The sequence below is a fragment of the Pholcus phalangioides genome, unplaced genomic scaffold, assembly GCF_987345545.1.
Source record: "Pholcus phalangioides strain wild (caught in Gottingen) unplaced genomic scaffold, Ppha-v1.0 ptg000032l_1, whole genome shotgun sequence".
NCBI classification, from domain to species: domain Eukaryota; kingdom Metazoa; phylum Arthropoda; class Arachnida; order Araneae; family Pholcidae; genus Pholcus; species Pholcus phalangioides.
In genome coordinates this window covers 8,893,515-8,920,880 of record NW_028301622.1, presented here as the reverse complement: position 1 = coordinate 8,920,880, position 27,366 = coordinate 8,893,515, and the positions used below count along the sequence as shown (strand labels likewise).

At 37.2% G+C, this 27,366-nt stretch overlaps 1 protein-coding gene and 1 non-coding gene across 5 annotated transcripts in view; both read right to left on the bottom strand.

Annotated features, from left to right (window-relative positions):
- Positions 1 to 27,366, bottom strand: part of LOC149066930 (protein madd-4-like) — a 226,584-nt gene that overhangs the window by 54,913 nt on the left and 144,305 nt on the right. For all 4 annotated transcript variants that reach the window (XR_016195428.1, XR_016195429.1, XM_089253235.1 and 1 more), the window contains exons 4-5: positions 11,628 to 11,858; positions 11,318 to 11,462 (exon numbers count right to left, since the gene is read on the bottom strand). Coding sequence is in view for 2 of the 4 variants with exons in the window: in XM_089253235.1 (XP_089109361.1) it covers positions 11,318 to 11,462; positions 11,628 to 11,858 (376 nt within the window). In the remaining 2 variants the exon portion in view is untranslated. The remainder of the gene's footprint in view (positions 1 to 11,317; positions 11,463 to 11,627; positions 11,859 to 27,366) is intronic.
- On the bottom strand, positions 20,754 to 20,827 carry TRNAT-GGU (transfer RNA threonine (anticodon GGU)). The gene has a single exon. It is a non-coding gene; the product is annotated as a tRNA-Thr (tRNA).

The following is a 27,366-nucleotide window of genomic DNA, read 5'->3' as shown; positions in this document are numbered from 1 at the left end:
TGTCTGTCGGTTGCGTTTATTCATTTATGACAGAAAGAGAGAGAGATTCCATATTCCCGAGCACTGACTCTCGATATTTCACATGATCCTAGAAATGAAAGTTTGGTGGAAAATCTGACTACAGATCCGAATCCCATATAACATCGTTTCTCAAAATTTCTGAATCCAAGGACCAGTAAAGTGTCTGAAACATTTCAACGGACCACAAACGTATATAATTAGTAGTGCTTATATAATCCGCAAATAATTGTATAAAATGCAGGAATCTAATACACGAATGTCCGTATTTTATACGAAATTAAAAATATGTATTTTAATTCCATATTAAAAAAGAGACTAATATACAGGGTGTCTTGTAAGTGCTAATGCGGCCTTTATCTCATCAACCGTCCGTCTTGGAGGTATGATTCCAATTTGAAAAAATGCTCAGAAGGCTTTCAAAAATTACCCTTTACCAGGTTTGAGAGTGAAAATACAGTGTGTAACAAAATAAAAAATCTAAATACCGTCCCCCGTCCTCTAACCTGCAATTAGAAAGTTATTGCTCTGTCGTTCCTGAGGCAAAAAGAAAATCTAATTATCTAATTGCAATATTCACTAACATATTTGAATCCGAAAAAATCAGAGAAAAGTTATGAAAGAACAGTAAAAACTAACGGATAATGCTCTTTTCCCTCATTTATGCTCCCCTCTCCCAACTTTTCCTCCGATTTCTGAATTCGAATATCTCAGGGAATATTGCACTCAGATACTTGATTTCTTTTTGGGGGTGGGTCACTTTAGGAGAGGCAGAGATACGACTTTCTAATTGGAAGTTAGAGAACGGAGGAACAGTATAAAAAGTTTAGATTTTTTATTTTGTTGCACACTCTATTGTGCCACTATCAAACCTGGTATTAGGTTAATTTTTGAACGCCTTTTTAGCCCTTTTTAAGGTGAAACTATACCTCTACGACGAACGGTTGTTGGGATAATATATACTGTATATACGTTTATATATTTATGCTTGTACTTTTTGCCGTTGAAACTTCTTTTTATACAATTGTCTGTTTTCTCAACGAAGCTTATCTGAATGCGTAATATTCACTTATATCGTGGACGAAGGTAATTTTAAATTTTTATGAATTTATGAACTATATTATGATAATTATGAAAAACAAATGTTCATCTCACTTGTTTGTACTGTTCCGTCTTTTTCTTGAGCAAATGATTGTTTTAAGTTCACTTCAATTTTTATTAGGCCTTTATTTTTCGTTTATGATTTTGAACAATTATAGAATCATTCGGTGATTTTGGTGTAACTCATGACAACATTTCTTGTGACAACGGACAATATCCCCTATTTTTTCTGTGTTTGTGATCACAATTCTTGATATTTTTCCTCAATGAAATGTGGCAACAGTTATGATGAATGTTTTCTCGTGAAATATAGCAAACTTTTTTTTCCAATTCGATTTGCAACAGTCCTTTGTTTCTCCATCCTAAAGTGATTTTAGCGAATTATTTTCATTTCATGGCTACATGTAGCTATATCCGTACTATGTCCGTATTTATAATAGTTATTTCTCGCATTATAATATATATTGTTTTTAATTGCATTTTTAATTGGGTTTCTGTATTTTTGAAATATATGACATCCATATCTGTTATGGCATATTTTTATCAGCAACCTCGTTGAGCATTTCGCCAGTTGTGGCGTTGTATTTGTATTTCCGTTTAAGATATATGGTTCTTCTAAACTAAGGGTCTGATTTTTATTTGAACTATATATTTTATTATATACAACTAATACATGAATTACAACAATTGAATAGCTTTTAATTTAGTTATAAATGAGCCATCAAGTTTGCTTGCGAACTATCTCTAGTTCGCGGAGCATAGGTTGAGAAACGCTGCCCTAGATCAATTACAAAGATCTCGCGTGAAATGAGTATTGGGTAGTAATACAGAAACTTTGGAAAACTGTTAGTGAATCTTATTGTTTTGATTTATGAAAAATTTGAGCTAAATTGCTCACTTATGGAGATAAACCTTTGAATTACGTATGCTTTCTATACGACGTGCTTTCTATTCTTGTCAATAATCTAATTCCTAATTCAAAATTTTCATGAATTTTCTATGAACAATTGTGTTTCAGGTCTTTCATATATATTTTCAAGAAATGAGATATAATTCAGAATTTTTGTATAATGTTTTTTTTCTTTTCCTTCTGAGGAACATTTAAGGGTTATACACCGAATGGATGAAGTTGCTAATTACGTAAGAGATAACAACCAATTTCGAATGAAATTTCCCAAAATTCTCGGGTTATTAATGAGTGTCTCGTGACGATAACAGCTGTTTCGATAATTATGGGAAAAGTCCGACCGACTCTCCAGACCAGACCAAACCAAAATTGTAAATTTATACGTGAGATTTTTTTGAAGATAGGCCTACGAACTATTTCAATAAACTATCCTCTTATGGGGGAATTATGCAGAGCCGTCTCAACATCATGGGCCTCAGGGCAAAATAATGTTCTCGGACTCCGCAATAAGCTCACATTTCAACATACTTACTCTCGAAAAGTATGGTACCAGATCTCATCATGTAGGACTCCCCCAGCCATGGTTTGTTGGACCCTCATGTAAGTGTAGAAGACTAATTCTATATGATTTACTTCTAGAATGCAAAATTTGCCACAATTTGTCTATCCCTAAAGGGCCATATGGCCCTATGGCCCCGTAGGGATACTGGGATATTTCAAGGGAGCCACGGAATAAAATAGAGAGAGGGGCTATGACAGGAGGTTTGGAGGGCTGCAGACAGCTGGGAAGAAAAATTAAGGTGTGAAGAAATAAAGCTTTTATATTAGTGACTATACGCTTATACAGAACCCAACAAAGCCCTCCATAAAACCAGGGCCGTCTTAGGGCATGGACCCACCCGGGCCTCAACGCCTCATTTTGCAGCAGGTTCCCTAGGATGGGGTTTATCGCAGGCCCCCAGCTATATTTTTCACAGATCCCTCCTGTATATGAAATTTATAGTGTGAGAAACAAAAAATGATGAAAACCATATCAGGCCCCGGGCTGCAGCTTTGTCAGTCCCGTTCTTGTGACGGGTCATGCCCGTGGGTCTCATGTCCATATGTGACCCCACTTTATGATATGTTGCATAGTACAATAAATTTTGAAAATAAGTAGGAAATATGTAGGCTGTTTATTTCCAGCTAAGTATGGGACTACCATAGCATCACTTTGCCTAAGGCGTCCATGATGTTGAGACGGCCCTGAATAGAACTCGGACTATTGAGGAGCTCAATAAATTCTAAGCCAGTGGTCTGGAGGCCAATCTTATTTGCAAAATTTTTGTTCAGTATAAATACACTGAAAAAATCAGTTCAATACGTATAAAGGATCTTGCTTCTAGATGAGGGTCGAAAACTATGGGTAAGACGGGGAGCCGCAAGGAAAAAAATATGGTTCAAAGGGGGGGGGGGGCACAGGCAAAAAAAGTTAAGAAACACTGGTCTAACGCACTTTCCAGGAAAACGAGGAGACGGTGGTTCAATTTCCCGCAAAAGACTATGAATTTCGTTTTCTAAAACCATCCCCGCATTGTATCCAGTCTTGTGTACTTTGTATCAATAGTGGGGAGTGACTATAGTGAATATGAATCTTCCACAATGTACAAATCTCACAATTCCAACGAGAAATTAGACTCAAACATTAGACGTGAAATAAGTTAAAACTCAAATAATAGAAAAGTATGAAAATTTTTCGAAAATTCTATATAATCCTTATTTTATTCGCAATAATTCCTTTTTAAAATACAGTCAAACTCGGTTGCAACGACATCGAATATTCTACGAAATTATAATATCGTTATAACGGAGGTGCCGTTACAACCGATGTTGACGTTTTTACGACCTTTCTTGACGAAAAATATAATCAGAGGAAATCAAAAAAGTGTATGAAGTTTTTATTTCTTTACGATTAGGGGCGATTATATTTCATTGAAAAAAAGTAGAGGATTGGTATAACTAATATATGGGGCATTGCCGATCCTCATTAACATTTTGCAAAACGTCGGCAAAATTGCTATACAGGGCTCCCATTCAAAAAATTAGAAAAAGTAGAAGGAGGAGGGTCCCCCCACCCCTTGGAAAACACAATCATGGGCTAATAAAAAAAATCCCCTGAACAATTTTTTTTTAACAATTAAAATATCATAGCTCTTTGCTGAGCATTGTAAATATTTTTCATGCCTCTGCATGACCTAAAAATACAGAAGACAATTGAATGCTATTGGGTAGCGTCAGAGTCACAAAGCCAAGAGTTGGCCTATATATCCAACTGCTTTGTTATGCAAACTGTTGTTTCACCTATGCACATAATGACACCATAATTTTGAATGATGAATGTTAGTTACTGTACAAGACCATGAAGTAGTGAATACAAAATTTCTTTTCCCCTCCAGACAGAATTTTTCAATGACAGCTGCCTTGATTGTTGTAGCCTAAGACTTAAGCAGAAGAAAAATTAATAATATTATCACAAAAATTAGAACTTTGCCAGGTTTAAATTCATACACGAATTGACACGTTTTTAAGACAAATAAAAATTTAATTGGTCCAATGGTCGACGCATTTCGGCTCTACAATGGAGAGCCGTCATCAGGACCTCGTGGTCAGATTTCACACATATGAGTCGTGGAAGGGTACGCGTTGACCATTCGACCAATTAAATTTTTATTTCTCTTAAAAACGTGTCAATTTGTGTATGAAAAATTAATAAACCAAATTGTCCAAATACACCTCCAAATAACCTAAAAAACGACACAATTCCTTCTTTGACAGAATCATTAATTGCAATCTACTACATTTGCATTATTTGGCAAAATATCGATGATTCTTTTTTCACAATTAAAATCAATTATACGAATTTTGTTGATAGGGTTTGGTAAAAAAGTAGGAAAAGTAGAACAAAAACTAGAAAAAGTAGGACAAAACGCAGAAAGTAGGACTAAAATATGATATTTTGCCAAAAAGTAGGAAAAGTAGGATCCCTGCACAAATATTGTTTATAAATAACCCTTGGGTGAGAAATGTTGCTATAGCAAGTCTGCTAAAATGTATTTTACGGAAATGAAATTAACTTTGAAAATATGAGAAATTAATATATATATAGTCATATTTATAATGATGCGATTTATAAATCCAACAAATTACGGACTTTCATTATTGATTCTGATAAAGATTAGGGACAGAAGCAAGCTTCATTCAAAAAAAAGAGATATTTTTATAAGAAAACATCAGGAAGGATAAAATACAGGAATATTTTGCATAATATGTCATGCCAATCAACAAGTCGGATCGTAAAACTTGTAATTTGTCTTAGTTTTAACGTTGGTTATAAATATAACAGCAAATGATTATTCCGTGAACGTGATCAGTTGTTAATCCCAGGAATTCCTCTGGGAAACGTCATTGAAACAGAAACAAAAATGACCAAAAAAAAAAATCCTCGTTATATCCGAGGTAGTTGCTTTTCATCTACGTTATAAGCATGGCTCATAAACATTATTCTCTATGTCAAGGGTGCACAACTTCCAGCCCGCGGGCCAAATGCACCCCCCCCCCGACATTACAGTTCTCATCTTGCCCGCGAAAGGTGTTCTGGTAGAAAAATATCAATACAAGCCACAATAAATAAAATATTTGGTTCATAAAAATACGGGAAATCGGCATTTATATGAGGCATCGCAAAAAACATTGTCCCAGAGGCTAGTAAAGGGGCCGAATATAGCTAAACAAATGATCAAAAGTTTGCAAAGTTGCCAATTATCGCACAAAATTGGCTGAAAAATCACCAATTATGGAAAAATATAGCAACTGCAATGGATTAGAACGTAATTAAAAAACAAACACGTGTATCTTTATGTATCTTTCACAAATATGTTATATGTATATATTTATATCATAATTAGATTATAATTATCGTAATACAATTTATACGTTGTAATGCATAAAAATATGTGAAAAAGTTATGTATATATAATCTTTTAATTCTTGATAAAATACGGGTTATATGGTCATTCTTATATACAAGTTTCTGGCCCGCGGACTGTAAAGGCTGTGCACCTGTGCTCTATGGGCATCAGTCTGGGCCATCAATTTATGGTATTCTAGGCGAAATGTCGTTACATCCGATGTCGTTATAATCGAGTTTTTGACTGTTAATTTTCTATTTCTCTGCCAACGATTCGAAAGGGTTTCGTATCGCAATTGCGCAATCCTCACCACATATAACGCGGAAGAAAACACAAACCTAAGAAAGGAACTTAAGCCGCAAATATGATTTATGCCTATGTACACAAAGACACTCATCTAGTGTACACACATATAAATCATTTTATCTACTTAAGCATATGTACGAGGCTAATACACATGCACAGGTCAACGGTCCACATTCGCGTGTCAACCAACATGGTGAGTGAGGTACGTACGATTCCGTGAGCACCTTTTTGGACTTTTCAAGAGGATAAGTTGAAAATGAAAACAAGGTGTGGGGGGAGGGAAGGCAATGGACAGTCAAGAAAAGAAGACAGGATCCGGAATGAATATTAAACAAATTCATTGAGGTACAAGTACTACAAAAAAACAAAAGAAAAACAGGAACAATTTCGTTAACACGCATAGCTCGAGGAAGAGACACGTTATAAACCCTCATGGGTACCAAGCTGAAGGGGCGAAGACGCGCTGGACTTCATCAGGACACTAATAAAAACGTGCGGGAAAAAGGAACGGTCAAGTTTTTAAGAGGAACTGACACACACACACATACACACGATCCTCATAGCAGCAGGTGGAAAAGTGTGTGTGCGGAGAAAAGGTCAAATGACATACACTCACACACAGGGCTTTACCGACCAACGTCCATCGCGTGACCAAAGCTCGAAGATCTTCAAAAAAGCTCGCTCAGGACAATTTCTTCAGAAGCTCCCCGGCTGTACGTAGTATATATAGAACACGTTATTTTCTTCCACCCCTCCCTCTTTTTTTATTTTTTTTCCATGGTGGCCATTCTCTTAACGCGTCCATCATTCTCATTTCAGTATAGTAGTTAAGTTCATTTCGCGTGCCAAATTAATATATGAAGAAGTGCAATGGGGGCGAAAAGAAATAAGAGTGGTTCTGAGTGAAGGAGGGGGGGGGGGTAATATATATATATGACAGGCTATGTGTGTATGTAAACCTATTTGTGTATGTCCATGCGCGTGTGTGTGTGTGCTGAGAATGGTTGTACGGGCATACGGATCACCTTTGAGGGTAGGGTAAAGTATGTATATAAAAAAAATTGCGTAAATAAATAATGCAAAAAGATCCTGGTTTCATTCTCGGGGGCGTACCTCCCGCGCTATTTTTTTTTTCTCTTCTCTCATTTCTCGTGTGTGGTGTTCATATATATACATATAATATATTTTTTATGTAGACTTGCTTTTAGATCAATAAGACCCCGTAGTCATTTCTCCTTAATGAACAGTAGCATGTCACTAGTGGACATTATACTGTTTAATCAATAAATAAGAAAAAAGAAAGTTCTCGAACGTATATGTGAGTTTATGGGTGCAGTATGGTTGAGAGAATATGAGAATAATTTATATTTTTACTTTTTTACGTATTCTTTGTCTTCCTGTTGCTTAGCTCCTATTAGCGTTGATTTGTTCTGGTTTCATTGTTTTTTTGCGAACTATATGTTGTTTTTTTTACTCTATACTGTCTGGAATCGATATCACGACATGATAGTCTGAGTACAAGCTCATATTTACGAAACTGATATTGCCGGAGAGATTATAAGCTTTGGTACAGGTCCGCTTAGACATGGTTTCATGCTATTGGAGCCAATTGGGCAAACTGTTTAAGGGGCTTCACTAGAAAATCTTTAGAGAATTTTTTGGGGTCTAGAATCAATACCTCAACATGATTGTCTGAGCATATATATAACTTATATTAATGAAATTGGTATTTCTCTGGTGTGAATATATAAGCTTACACATGGTACCACGCTGCTGGAGACATTTTTGAACAGACTATTACAGATCGCTTTTTAATCTTTTGGTTTTGGATGCCGTCTAGAATGTCGGTATTGGAATATTATAGTCTGAGTACAAGCTCACACTCACTAAATTGATGTTTTCGGTGCTTTGATTTAAACAAGTCCGCTTAGGCATGGTCTCATGTTATTGGAACCTGGAACCAGTCTTTACACATGCTATGAGAGTATTTGTACGAGCTTTGTCAGTCGTTAAATGCAAATCTGTAGTTTTGCACGATTTAACTTTTTTTTGCGAGTTGCGATTTCCTTCATGGGTCTTGAAGAACTTTTGCGAGTTTTTGAATGCGACTTGTGAGTCTGAATAACGTCGTGCACACAAATGAGATTTGTATGTCTTCAAACATGCTTTGCAAGTCTTTTTTTATTCTTTTAACAAGTTTTGCGAGATTTAAAAAAAAATACAGGTCGTCTCAGACATGATGATGGAACAACCAGACGCATCTCCATGTTACTCAGACGTGATGACAATCAGACAGATGATTCTGCTGCTGAGTCCAGTAAAATATGGATTATATTATCATCCCATATATTTATAAATAATAATTGTCGGCGACGCATTCCTTTTCTCGCCAGCAAGAGATATCCTTATTAGTTAGAAACATGAGAATTGATAGAGTGACCAGATGTCCCGGTTTTTCTCTGTTAAATTCGCTATTCCAAAAAATGCTTTCCGGACGCCTGTTTGATCCGGTTTTACATTGCGCATCAAATATTTAATATTAGACCGAACTATTTCATTTCTAAATTTCAAACGTGTCAGCTTTTTAATTTAGTGCAGTCTTGTGTAGATGGCAGATAGAGAGACAATTCCAAACTTGAGAAGTACAGGGATTATATCCCATACCCAGACGGGGGTCATGTCCAGTTTTTCGTTAGTGTCAAGTGTAAGCTCTGAGTTAAAGCCTTTGAAATTTTTGTCAGCAAAGCAATCTAGCCCCAATTTATTCCATACCGAATCTTTGTAAAAAAACTATGATCAATTTTGTGTATTAAATTTACTTTTCCAGAAGTCAAGTGAATGTTGATTGTCGGAAGGTTACTGCGCAAAATATTTTTTGGGAAAAGTTCTTTGAATCGCTGATTCATGGGCTCGATAAAAGCATAAGACGTACACAGACGAAGTAAAAAATAATTTTATTAACAAAAATAGTATATTACCCGTATCCTGAGTCAGATTTTGATGTCTTAGCGTATCGAATAAGACAACCAGTTTTTTCATTCGTATGGAGACCATGATATTAATGAAAAACTGTACATTCTAACTCTTCTGACCAGAACAAAAGAATTTCCACTGCCAGTCCTAGCTCTGATCACTACTAATATAATGTACTAGCTGATACCCGGCGACGTTGCCCGCCCCGTAAAAAATTTATATATGTATAGCTTATTAATTATTTCTTAATCAAAAAAAAATTCTGCATCAAGTAAGAGAAAATTACTTTTATTTTTAAATATTTTAATTAAAATCTTCAGGCAATCGCTTGTGGATACACAATATTTTTTCTTTTTCCATCTGGTGTGTACAAATTTTTGGGATTACGAACAGGCAACGAAAAGCTGTCCGTGAGAAATACAGGTCTCAAGTAGGTTGATACCTGCCACTGCTAACGACTGGCCTCGCGCTTTGTTGATTGCCATGGCAAAAGCTGAAAGGATCGGGAACTGTAATCGCTTGAAAGTGAATGGCATTTCTTTGGTGATTATTGGGATACGTGGAATGAAGACATTTTTCTTTGTCACATCCAGTTAGAATCGTTGATGCAATTGTGCAATTTCTTTACGCAGAGTCTGGTGCCATTGCAGAGTCTCTGTGTGTCAAAATTTCTTAAAAGCATTATAGGTGCTCCGACTTTGAGGGTCAAGTTGTGTGGTGGCACACCCGAAATATCCAAAGAGTTCAGAAATTCTGCAGGATACAGAACTGCGCTGAGTCTGTGACAGTGTCAACCGATTTGTAAGATGTGGAGTCTCCTGGAATAATTTTTAGGATTTTTTCGTAGATCTTGTTCACATTGTCATTTTTCGGTGCCAGAATCGCTCTCAGAAAGCCACTCATGGTTTTGGTCATTTTGTTGAATGTTTGGGAAGACTTTGTCTGCAAGTTCTTGAACTGAGTTTATATATATAATAACTGGCAAAATCCATTTGGGAACGTTATCAGTCCAGTGCTTGGGTCTACGGGAATTCTTCCACTGCCAAGTTTGATCAACTGATGTTAAAATGATAGCAGTGCCGAGTCATTTTGCAGTTGAACTCGCATGTTGGTGGACAATGATAATTTTTTAGCTTCGTGCCAGAGTGTTGATGTCCTAACGAACTCGAGGCGACCACCGATAGACAGCACCTTCACTTCAAACCCATCTCACTAATGGCAGTAAATTGCAATGTAGCGATACGGCCAGAGTTGGTGTTTGGTGAAGTAGAGTGCTGATGATTTGAGGCAAGCATTGAGTTCATCAGCTGGCGTTGAACATTTTTATTCCCTGTTTTATCGTCGTAGTTGTTGTTCACTGTTGTTAGTGACGTCATATGTCCAGCTTCTGCAGCGAATATTATTCAAACTCCTTTTAAGCACTTTTTAAATTGAAACTATACCTCAACGATGGGTGGTTGATGAGATAAAGGCCACATTAGCACTTACAGGACACCCTGTATACATGCAAGCAAAAATATCTGGCGCTTCCCGGGTTTTTTTTAATTACTGGGAGGATTGGAAAAGTGACAAACCATTATAAAGGAATAAACTGTTATGATGGCAGCGTTAAAGATGTGACAAACTATTGTAAAGACATATACATGTCTGAAATGCATTGTTGGGAACCACGGTAACCAAAGTAAACGTTCCGAAAGTGATTGTTGAGGCCCCAAAACCATTGTTGCCCAGCAGTTTTTCGCCCATTTCGGGCATTTGCCCAGCTCTGACGAACTTTTAAAGTAGCCTACGGTTCAATCCCGGTCCTGTTTGGTATATATGCAAAATCTGGCGACGATCGGTCTAAAACTGTAGATTTGTATAAAGGGCATACATACATACATACATACTTTCACATTTATATATAAGATATGCAACGTTCATGTAAACATCCCTCTTAAAAACTGGTGCATGTGTGTGCCAAGTTTTTTGTGTGCATTATGCTATTTCTACCGACTAGAACTTACTTAATCAGCGTTAAATCTAATGGTTTTTTTTTTTTGTAATCGTAGATAGAGCAACTAACCTCCGCCACATGAAACGGAACATGGTGAATATGGCGTTCTGGACCAAACATAAACGGGTCTCTTGCATGTCGATCCATCACCCCCACAAACACCACACTCGTCGATTTTCTTGTTCGAACCCAACTGCAAGTCACAGCCTACGGCCTAGAGGAGATCAAGTATAGCGTTAATAACAATATTTATTATAATGACAATAGGAAAAAAAGAATAATGTAAACGCACAGTTACTGTGAGGAAAAAAATCGGCATGTAAAGTCTATAAAGTACTAAGCGTGTATAAAAAACAATATTGCGTAACCAAGGTCTTACCAAACATTTCCCTTTAACGCACATATCCAACGACCCCTCTCTACAACGGGTGCCATCTTTGACGTAAGGTGCGAGTTTCGCCACAAAACTCACATCGCGAGCCAAACAAGTCAAGCTGCAAGGATCCTCTGGGTCCTGGTAAGGCAACCATTCGTAATAGTGACCCCTATAAGGTACGTTGTTGAATGCCGAACATTGTGAGGCTCTGAAATCTTCGGAGACCGGGCAAGGCTGTGTGAAAACAAAAAGGGATAAAAAAATTACTACACATTATATAAATGGCTCCAAAATCAAAGTTACTCGTATTACCAGAGAATTGCGCTGAATTTCATGAAGGTAGAAATTTTTTCCTAGGAAGAAGGACACAGACTTTCTCCCGGTTTTGTCTGAAACTTTATACTTTTAATCTCCAGGATGATAGCCTGTCCTGTATGCAAATGCTCTTCTCAACTGTTTTATAACTGCCGATCAGTATAAGTAGTTGATTGATTTTGCGACCGGTGGAAATGAAAGAAATAATTTGGGGACCAGCAAAAAATAAATAAATAGGAAAAATAATTTGCAGACCAACAAAAAAATGCCAAAGCTAGGAAAATTATAAATAAATAAGGGAACTTATCGTTTAATTATCGTTATCGTTGAATCCTATCGCTTTGATTCCCGACTACCCCCATTACCTTCACGTCATCTGCGAATTTGCTAGCAATGCCACCGATATCCTGATTGAGTTTATAGATAAAAAGTGAAAAAACAAGTATGGGGCCAAGGAAACTTCCTTGAGGAACTTCATCTTTACATACCGTAGCCTCTCAAAAATCAGTGTAGTAATTTTATTTCATATAAAAGGTGTTGCCTTGAAGTGGCGAAAATCTCAGAGGAGTGATATTATCCATCAAGAACAAAAATTGTCATTGAACATGGTATCTCAAGCCACGTTTAGTAATGAAAATCCCAAAAATACTTAAGAAGGGTGTCATGTCGAGTGGGACAAAAAGGCCAATAATAAGCAGAAAAAGCATTTATTTGACAGCATGATTACAGCACAGTACTTATTATTATTTTGCACTTATTATTGTACTTTATTTTGTGTACCACAGGCTGTGTTGTAATCATGCTGCCAAAAAATGTTTTTTCTACTTATTATTGTTCTTTTAGTCCTACTCGACGTCACACCCTTCATAAGTATTTTTGCGATTTCCACCGAATAAACGTGGTTTGTATAATACCATGTTCTATGGCAGTTTTTGTGCCTCTTGGTGACTAATATCACCTCTTTGAGTTTGCCGCCACTTCAAGACAACACCCTGTATATTGTTCTGATCAAATAAAATAACTTTCAACTTGATTATCACTTAATAATCTCCACTATTTCAGTAATAATCTCGTGAATTATGTTTGAAATTCGGAAATATTAATTTTTCAAAGAAATTCGCGTAACACCGAAATCGTGCACCTCTGGGTAGTGCAAGTCGGGGAATTACTGTGCAAAAACTATTCCCTTGTATCAAAATAATTTTGATAATTTTGATGATTATATTATCACGTTACTTTCTTTTTCATAACTGATTCCGATCATTTCCAAGATGGCATTCATTTTAATAATCACGGTCGTTCGAACTGACTACTTCAAGTATGGAGAAAAAAAACGTGTTTGCTATTTCCATTAAACAAAATGAATGAATTAAAAAAAAACAGAAAAAAACAGAAATTCTGATGAAATAATCGACATATAACAATTATCTTATAAGAAAATAGAGGAAAGTAAAAAAAGATCTCTTTAGAATCAGTCACCCAATGAACACACACACAGTTGAAAAAATAATAGCGAGTAGTTTCAGAAAAAAAGGACAACGTAAGAGAGAAGAAATAACACGCTAAATAAAGAATAGAAAAAAAAGGGTAGTGGAAATATCTAGAAGAATAAGAAGGAGCATCGACATCGTCCAATAAGCTCTGCCACAGTAATTCACTCAAGCGTTTTGTTTGAGCAGTAAATTTACAGTTACTCGGGAATCGCTCTACGATTTCCATTTAATCACGTTTCCTGGCCCTGTGTTCTTTTTTTTTTGTCCACGAGTACTAGAGAAGTATATCTAGTCCTATTTTTTTTTTCTTACTCTATCCGGGACCAATTTCTCTGCTTTATATATATTTTCCTATTTTCTCCTGATCCTTTCACATCTAATTCAACGCGAAAACGAGGACTTGAAACTATTAAAGGCATTCGCTGTATGTGTATGTTTGCCTAAAAAGAATCGGTCACCGCAGTAAAAGTGTAGTCAAGGGGTTTTTTTCTTCGTCTTTTATAAAATCTATCTTGATCTATTCTTCTTTGTTTCGAATCTTTTCTTATTTATCTGTTCCTAATTCTTCTGCTTTCAACTTCAAAGTGATATTAAAAGACAGGAGGGGGGGGGGGAACCAATCGGACCGTGCAAAACGTGAATCTGATGACAGGAAACCCCCCTTCTTTTTCCATCAGAACCTGAGACTACAACGAAAAGAATTCAACTGGAGGACTTTGTGAGTGTGACTTTTTTTTTCCACTTCTCCTTCTATCAATTGATGTAGGTATTAGTTTTTTCAAGGCGATCGCATAATGCATTGTTTACCAACCTACTCGGTGTCATGGACCCCTTGTGGTGAAGGTCAACGCTTCGCTGATACCCCCCTCCCAGCCCCCATGCAGTGGCGTATTTACAGGGGAGGACTAGGCGGAATATAGCCCAGCTCAGCAAGCTCGTTGGGGGCGGCAGGTTTGAAAAATGAGTGGTAGAGAAAACAAGTGTAGAATGGGAGAAGAGTGTCAAAATTTGTTTTGCTCACAGATGATATCCCAGGTCGGGCATGGATGTCTACTAACACCAACAAATTCCCTGGACAGATCGTAATGATCTCTGGGGTGCTGATCACATTATAAAAAAAAGAAAAATAGTCACTAGGAGATAGGACTAAATCAGCGACTGACCAAACGCGTAACAGAGAATTTGCAAGCATGTGAGTAAAAAAAACAGTCTGCAAGCATGTGAACTGAAAAAAAGAGTCTGCAAGCACGTGAGAGTGACCAAAAGAGTAACATAGACAGCGAGAGAACAGGTTATTGAAAGTCAAAAATGTGGCCTAGAGAGTGTGTGAGCATGGAAGTGATCTAGAGAGTGTGTGGGCATGGAAGTGATCTAGAGAGTAAGGTACCAGATGAGTGAGCGATCAAAAGAGTGATCTAGAGAGTGTGTGGGCATGGAAGTGATCTATAGAGTAAATAAGTAAAAATTCGTGTAACCCACACCCGGCAAAAGCATAAAACCTACTCTTCCCCCCCCCCTCCACGAAGCTCCAGGAGCTGAATTTCAACGCCCCTTATAAAATCCAATATTCACTGTCTTTTTTTAATATAATTTTCATATCATAAAACAATTTAATGAACTACAATTTCACAGCACAAAATGTATCATTCATATAATGGTATTGAATGAAAATTATCCCGCGGACCACTTACAAAGTGCTCACGGACTCCAGAGGGACAGCGGACCACAGGTTGATAACACTCCTTCTTCGTCTTTTATAAAATCTATCTTGATCTATTCTTCTTTCTTCTGGATCTTTTTTTATTTGTCTGTTCTTAATTCTTGTACTTTCAACTTCAAAGAGGTATTGAAAGACAAGAGTGAAACCAATCGGACCGTGCAAAACGTGAATCTGATGACAGGAAACTCTCCCTTCTTTCTCCATCAGAACCTGAGACAACAACGAAAGGAATTCAACTGGAGGACTCTGTGGCCTTTTTTTCTTCTTCTCCTTCTATCAATCGATGTATCCATTAGTTTTCAAGGGTATCGTGTAATGGACTTGATTATCTTCACATTTTTTAGAACTTTATTCGGAAATAAATAGTGAGTGTTCACGGATTAATGCCACCCTTTCTAAGCTGCAATGAATGGTTGCTGCAACTGCTCATGGATTGCGGGACCACCCTTCCCGACAACCCTTTAGCAATACAACCATAGAGTTATAATGACATTGAATTAATAATATGGCATATGTTACGGTAAATGTTAAAAAATTCGGTGATTATGCATATTAACCGAGATCATTCAGGAAACTTTGATAAATTTCTCTAAAGGGATAACTTTAAGGGGATTATGCATAATTCTCAGGTGTCGTTGATAAACATAATAAATCGTACAAAATTCATCACATTTCCTAATTAACGGCTCTACTGCGGGGACGTTTACATGCTCTACCACAAACATGAGTAGATATGTGCTCAACTTCTAAAACCAAACTCAACCCCCTACGTGTCGGTGGAAAAGGATATATTAAAAGGTTGAGATTTTATTGTTATCCTCCCAGAAAATTGTACGAACTGAAGTAAAAAGCAAAAATATGTGTCATACGGTTGTGAAAATTAACATGTGTGCTCTATTAAGGAAATACCCTATATCTTACGGGTTTCCAACTGGTGTTCCGCGGAACCTTGGGCTTCCATGATAGCTGTTTTTTTGGTTCCGCATGATCAAACGCCACGGAACCCTCAAAAATCTCGGAACCCCCCCCCCCCCCCCGAGAACTTTCATGAAGAAAATTTTCTTGCTACTGATATTCGCAAAGCTGTTCTTTGTTTTGAATTTAAACGCGATAGTGTGTCGTATAAAAAAAACCAGATCATTTGGATGACTAACCTTATAGAGGGTGTAAGCATGTGAATCATCAAAACAGAGTGAAAGCATGTGAGTAACCAAAAAGATGACCCGGTTAGCGAATAAAAAATATAAAAAATACTGAACATCAATCTTTCAGCCTGCACTTAAAATATCCAACAAAGAGGAATCTTAGCTTCATATGCTGATGACTCGAAAATCCTAATGACATCCAGGGACCTGGATCCAATCCTGTTGCATCTGAAGAACTTGCAAGAATTTTTCCGAAAGGTCGAGATCTATTGCCGGGTACATGCCGTTGTCTTGAACGAAAGCAAATGTAACTTCAAATGGTTTGCAAGGAGGCAACTCTCGCCGAACACCACTATCACAGTGGAGCACACCGTACAAAACCCAAGTCTCAGACAAAGTATCTTGGTGTTATTTTGAATGAAAAGCTCAATTTTAAAGCTCATATACATCAGGCGAAAGTTCGAGCAGCTAAGGCTGTAGTTGTAAACAGAGTCTGTTGCACACGCTCCACACTCAGCCACAAAAACAAAACTATTATGTACAAGTCAGTCATTAGACCAATTATGTACTATGCAGCACCATGATTTTCCACAGCAAAACCTTCTGTCATCAAACAATTGCAAAAGCAACAAAATAAAATACTTCGGCGATATACCGAGGCACAATGGTACATCAGAAATCTTGACATATTGAAGGATTTGAAAATTGAAACCATACATGACTATGTAGTCGAACTTTGTCGAGGATATTTCGATAGGATATTTCGATATTTTAATATCGGCACTTAAGAGACATCTCGCCTTATTCTGTGAGAGAGATGTTGAGGATTCTTCGACATAATAACATACTGGCCCCCTGATGTGGGTCAGTGAATTGGATTAGTTTTGTAAAAAGTGTAAACAGTTCTAATTTCCTCTTCATTGATTGAAGGCGCATATACTGAACGCTACTACCCGTATTGTATCCACGTGTAATCATATACATCGTATTTAATCACGCAATTCATTGGAATGAACATATATTGTTGTATACCCACGCTGAGTTGGCCTCTGGCTACGTCATGAAACGTCACGCGATGGGCGAGTCCATTGATCTCCTTTCGGTAAAAATGTCGCAGGGAAAAAGAGCAGGTTGGTATTTTCCGTTGAAGTCTTTCGCGCTATTTCCGTGAGTTTTTTCCCCTTTTTCCTCTCGTTTCCCCTAATTGGAAAATGAACCCACCCTTTGCGCGTCAAGGCCAACTCAGTATGGGCATACAATATATACTCTGTTGTTTACTCAGCGTTCTTGATATTACTTCACCTCAGTTTTATTCAATGCGGGCGCTGTTTAATATACAGTCAAACCTCGTTAATGAGTCACTCTTGGGAGAGCAGAAATATGACTTAATAAGCCATAGCTGTGCCAATTCCTGCCTTCTTATGGATGTATTCATGCAGGAAAAGCCAAATTTTAGTTATTTAAGCTTGCTCAATCATGAAAATTGATTAATGTTTATTTGCTACATAATTACGCGTTTGAAAACACAAAAATAGTACCTTTTCGATTTTTCAGAATTCGAAAATTTTTCCACATATTTATGGTAACCAAAATATTGTCTTCTTGTATATATATATATATATAGCAGTTTACTTTTTCTGGAACATTATAAATAAAAATAAAATACATATTCATTATCTATGAGTTGGAAAAAAATTCTTCATTTTACACTGAAAAAAAAATTATCGAGTTTTGTTTGTATGGAATTGGTGGTTGAAGAAGTGATTCTTCTCTCCAAAGAAGAAAAAAAATTGGAAGTCTGTTGTGTTTTCCAGTCCCGATACAAATTTTCTTAATAGATCGATAGAATCCTTGGCCTCTTGTTTGGAAGGCATCTTTTCAGGAGGTAATTCTTCGTCTGTTTCGTCTCATCGGATATGTTTTTACTTTCCGAATCTCGAAATCTCTTGCGCTTTGTAACTCCATCGTGCGCTGCCGAAATAATCAACTCCTTAGGTGCCAGGATACTGTGCAAACTTGTACGGGGTATTCCCTTCATCTTAGCGAATGCAACTTTTGTCATTCCCGATTTTTCATACTCAACCGCTAACGCTGCTTTGTTTTTAATGGTGAACGAATTTTTTTTTAATTTGGAGAACATTCTGACAGTAGGACGAAAGCGGACGCAGAAAACTATGTTGTGTATGTCTGGCGAAAACTAGAAAAATAAACCTCATGATTTTTTTTCTGTAATGAACACCAGGGTTAATAGATACTCTACAATCGTCTAGCCAAGATTAGTTTCAAACGTCAAAAAATAGCCAAAAATATTGAATTCGCCCTACAAACTAAACGTTTTTTCCCTTTTAAAAAAAAAAAAAAACCAACCAACCACACACACACACCCAGGCGAATTTCTGCTAATGCTGCCCAAAAACCGCAACTTTATAAAAACAAAAATTCTTGCTGAACCATTCGCAAATAATAAGAAACAGCCTAATGTTGACAGAAGGATTCTGTTAATAAGCCTGTAGTAAAAGGTATGGATGGGGGAATGGAGACGGCTTCAGTGGCTTCCGCTTCAGAAATGCTATAGGTATAATAAATCTTTGACACAACAAAAGTGAACGACGAACTTCCGTGTATATTGTACGCAGTTTCGGATTTGAATGGTAATTTTCGAAAGGGTGCTTTCGCAAAAGTGACTTATTAAGCGGAGTAGAGTGACACATTATCAGGAGTTCAATAACATTAGTACCCCATAGAGGACAATTGAGACTTCCAAAAAGTGACCCGGTAAGCGGAGTGACGGGTTAACCGGGTGACGCACTAACGAGGTTTGACTGCATATGTAAAATTTGGCGACGATCGATCTAAAATTGTAGGTTTGTATAGAGTTGTTTGTATAGCATACACACACACACAGAAAATCAATTTCATATATATAGATTCGTTATGGTAATGGCTAGATTTAGCACACCGAATCACATAGGAATTTACTGTTTGTTATTGAGGACGCAGAAAAAATTTCAAAATTTGTTGCCTCTAGTGTGTTATTATTTAATACTAGGAATTTAAGCTCAAGTCAGTACTATTTCCTTTCAAACTTGGATCTAAAGACACCACTTGAAAAGAATATGTGATAGCAATTTTAAAATAACTACCGGAAAAAAGTACTCTTTTCCTGACATAACTGTATAAAATAAGATTTATTGGTAAAAACTTTGTTTTTATGGAGTTATGTCGACATGAGTTCGAACTTGATCAACTCGAGAATCTCGTTCGAATCTGCACGAAATTGTCCGGTAATTATAAGAAATTTAAAGTTTTTACTAAACGTAATTCACTGAATACCAATGTTACTCCTGTGATGATATAGTATTTCATCCGCAATTCACTTAGCCATCATCACCATCATCATCGTGGCCAATCTCATGACGAATTTCTCATCACAAGTGGATTTCCATCTCCTTATCGGCGCGGAGTCACGTTTTAGTTCACCTCTCAGAAGTTGGAGAAGCCAGATCTGTCTCTCTGCCTTGTTGCATTAATTTATACGATAACAATCTCGAGAAATTTCTCTCCTCCTCTTTTCCACCATGATCATGAATGCCAATTTTACTGCAAGAACACACGAATTTATTTCTCCGCATATCTCTAATGTAAAACAACCCACCAATATAGTTTCAATTCCCTTGGGAAAACTGCGCAGAAATTACGTTTATGATTTGCTACTGAAGCATCAGGTTCTTCCTCGAGTGCATATTTTTGTTTCAATAACGCGTATATCCATCATATCATCTCTCGAAGTTAACAAGAGAGAAAGAGAGACCGGGATCATGATCTTCTCTCCATGATCCGGTCGTGCGCACTTCATACGATATACATTCAATTTGAAGAGCGGGGGGAAATCCTCGGCGGTTTGAAATTCGTGTGCTTGTGTGTGTGGGCAGTACTATAAGTACCAGCGAAGGTACTTGTAACGCAAATGTTGGGCGCTCATTAAGCGTTCGTGCAACGTTGATGTTACGGTGGTGGAAGAGAAGGTTGCATATGCGTATATATTTAGATGAGGGAGAATACACATAGCCAAGGTACTCGTCTCATTTGGCGTAACTGATAGCTTTATATATACACATTTCAACTGTAGTGCCGGGCACTATCAGTATAGGAAGCACGTAGGTCATAGATCGAATTATATGTAGAGGGGATGTTCACAAATTTAACTTGTTTTGGTAACTAGAATGTATCGAAATTCAAAATACGTTTTGTTTGATCTTACGGGCATGGAAGAAAAAAAGATCAGCTGACGTAAGAGTTGGAAGTCGGCGTAAATTTAAGTTCTGGCGAAGTCCAAAATACAGGATGCCCCATAAATTCGTTAATAGTTTAGAAATTCATAACAATTGAAGGAATTCAAGGAAACAGTTATTTTCCGGATATTATGCTGAGGTGAGCTCGGAAAGAAAAGTCATCACGTCTCCGCCGGGACTCGAACCCAGGCCCTCTTGCATACCGGGCAAGCATGCTACCATCTACACCACTGGAGACACATGAATCTGCCTTCCTAATTTCACGCACTGTGTCGTGAGGCGCTGAAGTAGAGGCATTAGTAGCCTCTCTTAACTTCAGGAAATGGCCCCCGGGAAATATACCAATTGAAGGAATTGGTATATTTCAATGATGTTTGTGAAAAAGTTATCCTCACAAAGGGTGCAGGAAAAAAAGCCTTTCTTCAAATATTTGTTGATAGAGGACCCTGTACGTAAGCCCATCAGGAGGAATTGAACCTTTCTTCATTCTCTTCTGTGTTCGAAACATTCATGGTTGGTCGGTGACCGTGGCTAAAACTCCACATACTGATCCACCAACGTCAACATCACAATGAAAAAAAAAAGTATGTAAGCGCCAATAACCGGGAAATTCAGAAATGAGCTGTTAATCGTCACTGCAGTTTACCGGACTCTGATTTATATTATTTCCTGAGCTTTGCTTTCGTACAGGGCCCTCTATTGATAAAAATTTTAACTATTTATTTTTTCAGTACCGAAAAAAATTTCCTTTCGTGGAAAAGGAATCCTACGTTCCATCTTACCATACAAGTGATTCCCAACGTGAGTGTTAACGCCCCTTGGCGGCGATGGAATGTTCCAGGGGGGCGGTAGAAGCTACGGATATAACATAGAATCCTATGGGTTAGATTGCGTTGGGTGTGGGGGGGGGGGTGGAAGGAAAAAAATTTCTGAAGAAGGGGTCGATGGGACAAAAAAGTTTGGGAAACTATGTACTATACCAATTGTTTCAATTTTTATGAAATTTTAAAGTGCCAAATTAGTTCCGCTTTACGGCACAATGTGAACCGACTATGAAAAGTGACACAGTTTTACCCTTTGTAATTATTTAGGTCCTAGTCGGTTGAACTTTCGAGATGTCATTGTGAGTTGGCCTCCACTTCGAAAAAATTTCGGCACAGTAAGCGGAACACTAAATACGCATTCAGAAGCAAATATAAAGACACACAACAGGCAACTTGCACAACGAAGCGGCACTTAAAGCAAACTTTAGGCCTTTAAGCGGTTTTTAAAATTTTCCTGATCCGCATTATAACAGCCACTGTGGAAATTACTAAACCTTTAAGAAATCGCCACCTATTTTCAAGAAGAATATATATTTTTTTCAATTGCACGAGCCGATAAATTCTTTCTCCCAACAGAAAATAATAATAATAATAATAATCACAAAGAAAAGAGGGGAAAAACACTAACGTTTTTTTTATTTATGCTGTAAGCATAAATGTATATACTATCTCGAAGGAAAAGGAAAAACATCCTTCCTCTCCCCCTTCTGTAATTAGTAGAGCCCGGATTGCATGCGCTAACAAGGGGGCAAAATATGCACTAAAAAGCATTGAGATATGCACTAAAGAAAGCTGAAATATGTGCGAAAAATGAAAATCTAATAATTAGTATGGGACTAAAAATGAAAAAAAAAAAAGTGCTTTTGAAAGAGAAGAAAAAAATGGAAAAAAAATTATAAAACTCTAAAATATCTATGTAAAAATAGACACATGCATTTAAAAATGCTGAATTATCCGTAAAAAGAGAAAATATGTGCAAAAAAAACGCCAAAAAAAACGTGCATTTAAAAACACAGAAATATGATCTAAAAATGAAAAATATTTACAAAAAAAGAAAAATTTGCGCAAAAATAGGGGAAAAATTTCCACAAAAATGGGGAAAAAATATGCATAAAAATGAAAAAATATGCATAAAAATGAAAAAATATGCATAAAAATGAAAAAATGAGCACGAAAATGGAAAAAAAACTTATTATAAGCACTGAAGTATGCCTTAAGAGGACAGAAAAATAAAGAGTAAAGCTGAATGCGCAAAAAATGAAGAAAACGTGCATTTCTAGCAGTGCGAAAATTTTCATTTTAAAATGACTGAATGAATGAACGCCAGAACTTTGCCACTGGACTTATCCCGTTGCCAAGATCTCTTCCAACCCAGCTTCGTAGCAGTCTTTACTTTGCGTCAAAAAAAAAACATAATATACAAAATTTTTACAACATATTTTCCCCGGACATTTGGGTACTGTCGCGATTAACAAATTTTGTGGTGATTAGAGACCAGATCGGGTGGAGAATTGGAAGAACGTTTCTGGGTTTCGTTAAGACGGATAAGTGTACACATATTAGGATAGAGGTATATTTTAAAAACAATTGGAGTGGGGTCCCCCATGCTATCTCATCCGTTATCTTACACTTGACATACTATATACACAGGATACAAAAAAAAAACCTAACTAAATGAGAATTTTATTGTGTAATATAAAATATCCATTTCGAGCGATTCATCTCGCTTAACACCTTATTGGAGCAAATGGGTGTGATAACTTGCAGACTAGAAGCCAGCATCGGTTTTATTGGGTAGAGTTCACTCGCTCCGGTGGATTTCATGAAAATATACGAAATAGAATACTGTGTGGGGGAATATATACAATTAGGGATCACCCGTGCCATCTCACTTAGCACTATATTTGGTGAGCAGCATGAATACGATAATATGAGTACGCACGTGTGTTGTGGACATGAAATGCATGAGAAGCTTGAATAGAGGAAAGAGAAATGGCTAAAAAAATAGCCCCCTAAAATGAATGATACTCAATGGTAAAATATTTTATTGAAAAATTAAAGAAATTTGATTGAATTGGAAGAATAAAAAGATGAAAATAATCTTAATAAATAAAAAAAAAAAATGCTAAAATATGTATTTACTCTATAATTTCGGTTGTTTTATGCATTTATATGCAGTAACTATAAAAAGTACTAAAATATGAAATTGCATATTATCCGGGCTCTAGTAGTCAAGACTTGAACAAAAGTGGGTAAGGAAAATACGTTATCAGGAGAAGAAAACTTACAACTGCATCTGGGTTGCCGTAATAAACCAAATTAAGTTGAACGAGATTTCTCGGGTTTGCCTCTGTAAGGGTTGAGAACAGTTTGTGTGTTCAGAAAAGGTAGTGTGATACCACACAAAATCACCTCGCGGGCCACATGCGGCCCGTGGACCAGCTGTTGGTTACCCCTGATTTATATCATTATCAGACATCATTGCTCTATGTCTCTTGATCTTGAGAAAATGAAATTCCTACTGGGACAACAAAGCGTATAAACGAAATACCCCGTTTTATTTGATTGTAAGACACATAAGGATAATTCAGGAAAAAATGAAAGGACATTTAAGAGAAATGCTCACTGAAGGTACAACGAATGTTATCAGAGAACAATTGGCTGATAGAGCTATTGCCTCACCAATTCCTATAAAACTTGAAGTAATTCGTTAGGGCTTTCTCAATAAAAGTGGTGAATGCTTCCAGTACATTTACGAAACGTTTCCTAAACTGAACAATGAAAAGCTGCGAGTAGGGATTTTCCATTGTCCTAAAATTCATAAATTGGTTTAAATATTTAAAATATTCTTTATTTTGTTTTGTTAATTACTGGTTTACATGTCACACATTTTCAACGTGACTCGTAGGCTGCTTATATGGTACTAATGCAATATAATTTTCACATTATCTCAAGAGCCAATCTGGTAAAACCCATGCCAGACTTCGAATCAGCACCCCATGATCACCCTAAAATCACTGAAATACCCTTGTCGATTATTTACATTTTGCGCAGTTTCAATGTGATTTGTATGCTGCCAATTAAAGTGTTATGTATAGTGATAAGTGTATAGTTAAAGTGTTTACTTGAGTTTGCAAGCATTGAAATACCCGGAGGAGGAAACTTTTAAGGTTATATGTATTAAGCAAATGAAGTACTCTGAATGTCAAAATATTGGATGTTGAATTTTATTTTAGACAACACACTGTATTTATATGATTTATTTAGATTAGAATAACACAAAATTGTCATTTATTGCTTGCCAACTTACTTCTATATAATTGTCGAAGAATGCGCAGAACTAAGTTTCCTCTACGCATGGTATTTTCTTCCCAAATGCGATGGTCAAAAGTTATTCTTGCTTTTGGCTTGTCAAGAAATAGGAGACATGTGTGCCTTTGAGCCATTCTGCTGGTAATTATAGAAACTGTATTTGCACTCATAGATACAAATCGAATGCTTAGGAGTTGCTTAGAAGCATCAATGCCGAAACGAGCTCAAAATATAAAATGCATTTATTTGAAAAAATATAAGAAACTTATGTTGCTTTGAGAGCAACATTGTCAAATAAAAGGTTACTATTGAAATCTAATTTTCACTTTATCTGAGGAAACCAGTCTCACAAATCCGACACCGATTCGGAATCAGTGATACCAAAACCACCCAAAAATTGATTAATTGATTATTAATTTTTGATTATCTTTAAGCGTGCATTTTTAGATTTGGCAAAGATATGGCATTTAATTAAGCTAACTGAAACTGTTTTTAAACTATTTGAAATTTCTGAAAATGGATTTAATTCGTTCAGGATAACCTGCATGATTTCATAGAAATTTTCTGCACGATGAAAGCTATTAATATTTCCCATTAATTAAAAATATTGTTAAAGAATAGAACGCCACACATCGAATACATATTATCTAATTAGATTCAATGTTATACTTAGCGGATGGAAGGATGCCAACAAAGCCATACTAACAACACCCGGTTCGAGTCAATACACACGTACAAAATTACGGAAACCATCAACCAACCAGCAAATATCCGATAAAAGTCTCAAACGACGGTCCCCAGTATCCCCCTCCAGCAGAAAGGTGGTGGAGTTGAGGGAGGATTTCAAATCCTCATCGTAGTTGTCCTCTCGTCCACGGGATCATCCTCTACCAGCCAACCAACGTGTGTATGTTTCGTCGTCGTTCTTGAAACACACAACCGATATTTGTTGACACTCTCGAGTCAATTCCGATCGTTCCGAAATTTTCCGAAAACTAGTCGAAAATCACGTACCGGTGTGCTCTGGCCTCACTACTTCCCGTCGTCACGACCCTCGGCCTCTATAAGAGAAAGGATAGAGAGAGAGAGAGATAGAGAGGAGAGACCACATTCTGAAGTGGTTCGAACCTATAAGCAGTGGGTGAAGTGGAATATCCTATAGGGCAAAGAGAGAGAGAGAGAGAGAGAGAGAGAGAGAGAGAGAGAGAGAGAGAGAGATCGCTATTATGCTACGCTATCTCTGCATTCAAGTAGACTCAAATGATACCCGCCGACCCCAACCAACCTCATCTCGATCCATCGGATCCGATACTCTGAAATCGAGACATAATAACAATAATAGCAGAGAGAAGATGGTAAGAAAAAAAAAAGAGGCTTTTTCCCCTCCTAGTATTGTCGTAGGATTCCCTCCGGATCTCCTAAGTATCTACCCAGAAGCGTCTCCACTAATTCCAGATAGGAGTTGTTTTAAGCTCCCCATCAGGATCTGGAAGACAACAAGAGAGGGACAGGGGAAAACTAAGACAATTGGGGGGAAAAAACAAAACCCAAACTTGAAAGTCTTCATTCCTTCCCAAAACACAGCCAAATGATATAATATGGAATTGGCGGGGAGGGAAATGTGTATGTGGAGTCATCATAGAGAGAAAGAGAGGAGCACGACGCGTGTATGTACGTACTTTACTCACTCATTGTTTTTAATGAGGTCTTCAACATCGTGTCACCCGCTTGAGCGTAAGGAAATTGAAGAACTTGACGGACACAAGATGCCTTGTGTGTAGTTTTCCTGGAGAAAAATGATGACTTCACAATAAAACATGTAACTCGGTAATCGTAAATGAATGGCGGAAACGATTCCATCGGAACTAGTAGTCCATGAAGTTTTAATTGCGGAATGGCATTTTCTTGCTATTTGCCGAATGTGATTCATACACCAATGAAAAATTGTAACACATGGTATGCTTGCTACTCATAATTTATATGAGTAAATGAACTGATTTTGATTTTCTTGCAGAGTTCAACGGTTATTCTCAGATATAATGAAACGTGTTCAGGGTGATTTGATATACACAAAACGCGCCATGGCCAGTGGCGTCGGAGCCGGGGGTGCTGTGGGTGCTCGAGCACCTACGAAAGTTTGTAGAACGGGTCCGAGCACCCATAGAATTGATTCAAAAATTGAAATTTCCTTCATGAATCTCAAGACGGGCACCCACAGATTCGAAACACTTCCGACGCCCATGGCTATGGCTAGTGTAAAATGTCGAAGGGCGTACAGTCGGCCGCATAAACGACTATTCAATAATCAGATATTGGAAAAGGGATATATGTGCATGAGGATGGTTAAAGCACGAAGTATGTAGGATTACCATACGTAGGAATGTATTAAGTAGCTGCTGAAAAGGGAAAGTTATATCGTGACTGAATGCGCGAGTAACGGAAGCGACCATTTGAGAACGTTAATTCGAACAGAGTAACAGAGAAGGAGTTATGCATTGAGAAGTTGAGTTTTAAGATTTGGATGTATTGAAAGTTGCAATAAAGTTCGTTGCTTTCAGCCGCGGTCACTTCTGAGGAAGAGAAAAAGAAGAGGCGGAGAAGGAGAGAGAGAAAGAGAGAGAGAGAGAGAGAGAGATATTAT